At 38.5% G+C, this 8,148-nt stretch overlaps 1 protein-coding gene across 1 annotated transcript in view; it reads left to right on the top strand.

Annotated features, from left to right (window-relative positions):
• Window positions 1-4,347: 4,347 nt before the first annotated feature.
• Window positions 4,348-8,148, top strand: part of LOC104624852 (contactin-associated protein-like 5) — a gene marked incomplete at its 5' end in the record, with an annotated part of 125,196 nt that continues 121,395 nt past the window's right edge. Inside the window, one exon of the mRNA XM_010292356.1 lies at window positions 4,348-4,458. Within this exon, the coding sequence (XP_010290658.1) occupies window positions 4,348-4,458 (111 nt within the window). The remainder of the gene's footprint in view (window positions 4,459-8,148) is intronic.

The following is an 8,148-nucleotide window of genomic DNA, read 5'->3' as shown; positions in this document are numbered from 1 at the left end:
CCTGACTAACTATGACCAGGTAGAAGTAATGTGAGCTTCACAGTCAAAGGCTTTCTGCACTTTTGTCTTGGTGAGGGTACAGTGCTACTAAAAGCAGTTCAAATCTGATGTATGGGAAAATCCATGGAGCCCAGGGATTGGTGATCTTTCACTGATCGTGTCCTCTTCATCAAAGCTTTCATTAAGGAAATGTTCATGACCTTTCTGGAAGGCCCTCACAAGTGGAAATCAATGTGTCTTGTCCCACTGACTCTTCAAGTGGACAAGGGAAATAGCAGCAGGACAGGTTTGTTAACACATCTCAGTTATGGCTAGTAATGACGCTGCCTGTGTTCTAGGGGATTGATCCTCTTCAAAGGACAGGATGAAAGAAACATTAGTGTGATCATGATGGGTTTTGGGTGTTTATGTCTTTCTAAATGTTTTCAGTGTCCACTAATCAGAATTATTTTGAATTCATGTTGGTTGCTGCCACTGATGTTATATCAAGCTTGAAGAAAGTTATAAACTGCATCACGCCACGCCTACCAACACTGATGTAAAGCATATACTTGAAGAATTAGTAAGGTTGAGCTGAATCTCTGATTTCTATGCAAACTCAATTTTGGTAATATTAGCTATGTATCAGAAGCCTGCTGTGCTTCAGAAACATTTGAAATCCTATCTCTCTAGGATTTGGATACATTTTTTTCTGTTATTTTTTCATACTTGTCACAGGTTTTGAAGGCCTTCACCAAATATAGAGCTTAATTACATATTTGGGCAAAAGGACTTTTTTGAAGTTAATTATTTTATGGACTATTAGCTAAAGCTGGTATTATCTGGCATGTTTCAAAGGAGCCCAAGAGTTTTTGTGTCTAAATCTCACTTGGATGCTTTTGAACTCATAACATTTCTGTTTTAAAAGAGGTGGTTTTGGACAAAATTAAAATAAGTGGGGCAAGGGAGAGTAAAGATTTCAGTGTTTTTACTTGGAGGACTATTAAAGCTACAAGAAAGGTGTCAAAACCAATAATCAAAACAGCTTCACAAAATGTTGAGTTTTTCATTTGTTTTTTGCTAATTTATAATTTTCTAAAAATCAAACGTGAATAACAATCAGAAAAATTGAGTTGATATGGGTAAATATTTTTCTTAATTTCAGGAGCAAGATTGCTGGTGACAGTACTAATCATACACATGACACTGTAAATGCTATCCGTAATTGTGTGTTTCTCTGAACTCTGCATAGTCAAGGCCAGCACTCATTTCTCAAATGCAAGTCAACATCTATATTGTTATGTGATTTGCATGAAGATAGCTTAAAGTACAATTAAACACTTTTTTTTGCTGTTTATCTATTTGGCAAGGAAGCGTAGGAGAAAACAACTGACTAGTAAATGCTTTTCTTTGCATGTCCAGTTATTTTAAATGATTCTGTAGTGTGGAATTTTCTTTGTTAAAAACAAGGTTTTTAGTAGGTATATAATGCAGTTCACTCAAAGAAGCAATGTTTTTGTTCTGACAGGCAAATTGCCAAGGCAAAAGGAGTAGGGTCATAAACTAGAAACCTGGGAGCAGCTGGAATAAAGGTCTGTTTCTGTCACGAAAGAGAGAGATGAAGTCTCTTGAAATGTGTGTGCTGGGATTGTATGGTTGGAATCCGTATACATTGGTTCTCCTTCTGGTTTTACTGTGGGTCTTCTCTGACCTTGCATAAGCACAAATGTTTCATCTCTTTCTTGTCTGCACCCATCAAAAAGGACATATGATAACAACATCCTTTCTTGGAGAGTTTCATAATCTTGGGAGAGGTGTGTTCTGGGTTTTCTTTGTGTGAGTGTTGTTTTGTTTTTGTTTTTGTTTTTGTTTTTTTAATTCTGCCTTCTCATGGAAGCAGGGCCTATGGGATGATCCCACTCTTATGTGCACATCCTATGTTTTTGAACCCCATGGCCTGTTTCAGCTAACTTTTACAAAGAGATACCAATCTCAAATCTGTACAGTTCATGTGTAGTGTCTCTGATAGGGTATACATCAGAGCTACTCTGCATATGATCTGGATTGTTGTGCACGTACAAGTTGACTGATGCGTCCTAAGCATCTTACTGAACTGTACTTTGAAATTTCATTTGGTATGTAAAAGCTGTACTATGTCTTACATTGTAGCTCTGTGCATGTAGAGCTGTGGGGTGCAGCATCCAGTGTTGCAAGGTGAGTTTTGATTGAGGGAAAGGTGGAAGAGTGACCTTGCATCTCATCAGAGTGTCCACTGAAGAATCAACTTCACTTGGAGGAAATTCCTGCTTGCACTCTCTAGACAATCAGTCATTACTGTCTTATATCAGAAGTTGGACTGTATTGATCCTGGTGCTCTCAGAACCATCTCCAAATTGTTAATGATGTCCTAAATCCCTAAGCCTTAAAATAACATGGTTTTATTGTTAGATATAAATTCAGAGAAGAATCCCTGGCTGTAGGTTTTGTTTGGTTTTGGGGGTTTTTTTGCCTTTTTTTGTTGTTGGTGGTGAAAACCAAATAAGGAACCCAGAACTCGGTGTAAAAATGATGTTGTAATGCTATAGTAGCAGAGATCCAGGTAAGTGTGTCTGGGGACAGAAGCAAAGGATGTGGTTGGTTAAAGAGCTAATTGTCACTTCCCAGGCTGGAACCTCCAGAGATCCCAGGGAAAACTTTAAATGCATTGCTCTGAAATGGTTTACACTTGCTGTTGTGCTGAGACATTTGGTGTCCTGTAGGTGTCCAATCAGACCATCAGGGAACAGTGAGAATCCAGATCTTGCCATGGCCAACTTACAGATCACAAGCTGACGTGCTGAGTTCTCTCCTGGTCCAGGAGCAACGGCAGGGAACTGAAAAGAGCCAACAGTCTAGACAGTACTTAAACTGAAATCTTTGTGTTCGGTTATTTTCAACTTCAGGTTTTAAGTGATGCTGAATAGTCATGTAGGTCTGTTGCAAAGACCTTGAACTGTCTTTTGAGAGGTTCCCAACCTCTCCACTAGGTTCTATAAAATACAGAAGTTTGGATGAGTTCAGTGCCCTGATGTGCTTACCATTTGAGATCTTTGTTTAAATCACTGTTCAGGTCAGAAGTGACGGTGAATTTAAGAGCTTTATTTTAATTTATGGATTTAAGTCCAGACGGAACAATTATGGCTTGATCTCACGTGCATCAGGGAGCACGGCACTCCACAGACATTTCTGCATTGCAATCATAAGTTCTCTTTGAGACTCAAATGCTGTGATAGAAAATCTGCTCAGGGCTTCAGTAACTTGTTGGCTAAAAACATCAGTGGCATACTTGTCCTTAGTTTGTCTAACTTGCAGATCTCGTTAAGCCTTTTTGCGGATGGTAACCCAAGAGATGGAAAGGATTTCATACTTAGGTTTGCTTTTTGAGGTCCATCATTTAATGCACTGATATCAATTATATTGATTACAATTTTTTTCACATAGAGATGGATTTTTATTAGAACGGCCCAGATACTTTTGTAGAGAGCCATTGCAGAAGGAAGTGAGAAATATTTTAATGCAACCTGGTTCATTATGGGAAAGGTATCACCCAGTTTTAGATCAGTCTAAATTTGCTGTCATACCTGTAATTTTTATAGTAATTATTGCTTTTATTTCTTTTCTTTTGTAGCCCTGAAATATCATTAATGCATTATTCCCTGACCCTCCCTATCCTTGAAAACTGTATATTTACTCTGTGAGTGTGAGAATGCTGTGGTGCCTGAGATCCTGCTAATGTGCAGGACTTTTCTTGTAATTAGATCCATGTTTGCTCCATGGGAGATTCAACTAAAAATAAGAGGATTTATTATTATCATTAATTCTCTACTGAAACCCCACACTATGTTCTTGAGTGTGTATGTGACAGCGTTGTAATAAGCAAACTTACTTTACCTAATTCCATACTTATTCAAATATTATGGGCTCAAAAATTCAACTTGAGTGTTAGCCTAGCCCATCTGTCCTCAGATGAGGATGTGAAAGTAAGAGGGGAAAGGCAGCATAGACTACTCATTTGAGTGAGTAAACTATCTGCATGTGTGTGTGAGCTTGGGGAAGAAATGAAGGAAGTATTCTCTGGAAGTAAAACATTTTTAAGCTTTTCAAATAGTCTGATGTCTGAACAACAGCTCCTATCCAGTTGCCATCCCACCAGACTGTTGTTTTGGGGGATAAATTTCAGCCTCGCACATGAATTCAAGTACAAGTGTGCTCTTTCTCCAGTCTGTCTACTAAGTAGAAACAAACACCACCTCAGGATAGCACAAGTTGGCATATTTGTTGCTCATGTGATGACCTCTGTATGTTTTGTTTTTTGCCTTTTTTTTTTAGATAATTGTGATGATGCATTGGTATCTCCCTTACCTTCAACAGCCCTTACCAGTTCCTCTGAGCTCTTCAGTACTCACAGTCCCAGCTTTGCAAAGCTCAACAGGCGAGATGGTAAGGTTGCAGTATGAAATGCCTAAACTATTCTTTTTAATCACATTTATAAAGAATAACTTTTTATGCTGTTTGTATGCAGTGCGTTCAGAGCCAAGTTGAATAGAGGTGTTAGTTTATGCTTCTGTGAGACCTCTATTTAGGAGCAATTCCTTCCTTTATTACAGAAAACTTCTGTTGAATGTGAAGCTCTCCATTTTGCTTGTAGAAACGTCCCAAAGGAAGTTCAAATAGTCTTTTTGCTTTTGAAGAGAGTTCCCGTAATCTTTAGAGCTTGAAGGTCATTAGGCTTGAAGACGCTATTCTAAAATGTAGGTGTTTGTTAAAGCTAGTAGCAGCTAGATATTAAAGTTCCGGTGGAATTCAGCGATAACACAACTCTGCAGAAATAGTGAAATTTAATGAAAAAACTTTGCAGACATGTGCCATGAGGAATGTTTGAGGCTTGGATAATGAGTTCATACATAAGGTGAAACTATTAGGATCAAACTTTGTATCAGAAAAGAGAAGTTGGCAGCATCTAGGACATCATTTAACAGTACATTGCAAATTTTTGGGTTGTTGGCTCCCATTTTATTCCCAAGTTAGAGCCTCAAAAAAAGGAAAACCCTGTATTATCACATCACATATGATTTTCATTATAAGAAACACTAGAAAGTATATTACTAGAAAATAAATTAGAATTTTCCTACTTAAACATAATCTCTGAAACGTCTGTTTTAATAAAACACTGTTTGATAAATCTACAAAAAGGCAGTAAAGGGCTCTCTTAGATGCTTGGCACTAATGCTGAGGAGTTGCTAGGTCATTAGAGAAGTGTTAGACAGGAGTTACTATATCATATTTAAACTCCTGAGCCAGAGTTCCTCAGCAAGCAAAAGGTGATATGGATGTCGCTCAACATGCAGGGAGTTGTAAACATTGAACATGATATTTTAGTTTGACCTGCCTTTGTCCCAAACTGCTAGTTGGGACAGCAAATAGACATGCTTACATGATTTTGCGAGGAGTTCTAATGACTAATTTTGTCTGCAGAAAAGAGGAAGAGATTCATAGACAATATTATTGCAAGCAGAACTCTGGCTGTACTATGGTTTAAAGTGATACTAACAATATCTAAAATAAATTGAAAATGAATGCAATTCAAGGGCAGAAAATTAAATGGATCTTATTTAGTTGTGCTACAATAGTTTTGCTATATAGCGGGATATAAGATACTCTAGTTTTTTAGACAGAAATATCACATCGGTAAGGTCCAAAGTGTCTTTTGGCACAAATCATGGGAACAGGAAGACACAGTATTGAAACTGAGCCCTAAGCAATGAAGTCGTTTCAGCAACTTTTATTTCATGTTTTGAAGGCTTACGTGATAACTGAGCTAAGACCGACACAGGGACCTAGAAGCTAAATTCTACCTTGCTTAACTCCTTTGTTGCACACACTTTTGTGTAGAAATGCATAGATGTAGTGCCAGCAGAATTCATACGGGTACTTCATCTTGGGTTTGAGGAGCAAGCAGTGCTAGATGGTGGCTGAAGGAACTTTTTGGCTGGCACTTGAATGCAAAGAGTAGATATCTTTACATGAAATAATTTTCACTAACAAGGACTGTGCTATGGCTTTCTGATAACGTTGGACTGTTTTGATGAGTTGGCTTTCCTTTGTTTGTAATTGATAAGATAGTGCTGCAAGTAACAGTGCCTCAAAGTAGAAAGCCAAATAAATATATTTGTTAATGTAAATATGAATGCAGCAGGTGAAGATGAATTTATAAAACACAATCCAGACCTACATCGATAGAAAGTTCTAATTCGTCAAGTTGATTCAGTAATAGACAATAACTAAAAGGCTGTTGCTTAAAAAAAGGCCTGCAGCAGTGAAATGTGCCATTGTGCCATTAAAAAAAAAACCCAAACCAAAAAACCCACTACACAAATTACCCATGAGTAAAGCTTTCTATGAACTGCTGAAAGCGTTCAATTAAAATGCTGATAAATCTGTACTGCTAATAGGAAAGCAGTATAATTCTGATAAACACGATTCTGAGGTATGAAATATATTACTTACCCATGAGTGGGATTAATCAGCTTTTTTGTTTACAGTAAATAAATAATGAAAACGAATAAGAAAATTGCTACTATATGACTGTATCAACTGAGCTTTTTCAGTTCTCTACCAGCTCTCAGCCTGAGTAGTCAGTATAAGCAATTATGTATGGGAATATAAAACATATATAATGTCAAAAGGAATTTGTTCTATGGCCAGGAAGTGTTTGATCTGGGCATTAAAGTAAAATTCTGCAGCAGGGAAGCACTTAGTTGCAGCAGGAAGTCAAAGAGTTTGTAGCACAACATAAAGCCAGTTGAGCCGTTTGTTAAGGCGCTGTAGGGTGGAAACAAGCATTCCCTTTGCTTCGTATTAATAAACTACAAATAAGTATGGGCACCCTGAGCAGCCCTGTGGAACATCAAGAATCACTGACTGCATAACACTGGGCTTAAGTGCAATTTTTGGAATAATTATGGCAAAATGTAGAAATGGTCTGAAAAAGAAAAAAAACATATTTGATCATATTACTTGGAGTCATATGGGTCTCCAACCGAGGAACCATCTGATCCTTGTTCTCACATTCCTAGCGTTATGATTTGTTGCCATGGAGAATGCAAGTGGTGTATCTGATTCCTGTGGTACTGTTTCTCCACCAGGACTTTTTATACATACCCTGTTGAACCTCTCCCCTGAAATGCTCCACAGAAAATGTGAAACGTGCGAGTTGTGAGGCGTGATGGTGTAGCCTTTTTTCAACGCGTGGAATCCTATGAACGTTAATGGGAACCTGGTGGGCAGAATGAGGAAATTACAACATCATGTCTGAAGGGCATACAAGGCGCCAAGCATGTGTTGACTTTGAGCATCTCCTCTTTCCTGTTGTCTTGTGAGAGGGGCAATGTGGCATCTTCATACATTAGTATTTTCCAGATTACCTGAAAACAAATGTACAGATCTGGTGGGTGTAATCAGAGCCCCATTTTAACTGTTTTATATGTATGCCACACTATTAATAAAAGATTAATAGTCCTCTTCAATTTCCTTGTGCCCAACTGCAGGAAAATGGTGTCAGGGTCATGCTTGTATCTGTTCAAAGGAGTTGATATCCTGTAAATATTGTGTCTTCAGTAGTCCTTGTTGTCACCTATTAGAGCCTTTGTCTAGGCTGTTCTTGTCTCTTGTCCTGGGCCTGCCCTGACAAATGTTCCCCAGGTGACCACCACTGGCGAGTAAAGGAACAAATGGCTGTGCAAGAGTTGCTATACTTTGGATATGCGTTTTTGCTACTTACTAAAAAACGTATGGGGTGGTGCGTGACGCTGTAAGGAATGATGTGTGTAAAAGAAACGTGCAGATACAGATTGTGCTGGAAAAGATGCCAGTATCCCTTGTGCCACCCGCTCTGTATAAGAGAGCAAACATGGACGAAAAAGAACTTTGGCACTCACAGCAGTATCGGGTAAGGATGTGGGATACCCACAAAAGTAAGCAGAACTTAGGTGTTTGCTTAATCTGTGACTAGCAGAAGTGAGAGAGGCCCAATGGGAAAAGCCCTGGTTCTGCCCTCGGTCACGCAGCCAATGCAGCTCCGCTGTTGCAGGGATTTTAACTGCCATCCTTACAAGTCAGTAGAGGTACTGC

This window comes from Phaethon lepturus, unplaced genomic scaffold (assembly GCF_000687285.1).
Source record: "Phaethon lepturus isolate BGI_N335 unplaced genomic scaffold, ASM68728v1 scaffold15640, whole genome shotgun sequence".
Classification (NCBI taxonomy): domain Eukaryota; kingdom Metazoa; phylum Chordata; class Aves; order Phaethontiformes; family Phaethontidae; genus Phaethon; species Phaethon lepturus.
The sequence above is the reverse complement of the archived record's forward strand: the minus strand, read 5'-3'. Positions and strand labels throughout refer to the sequence as shown.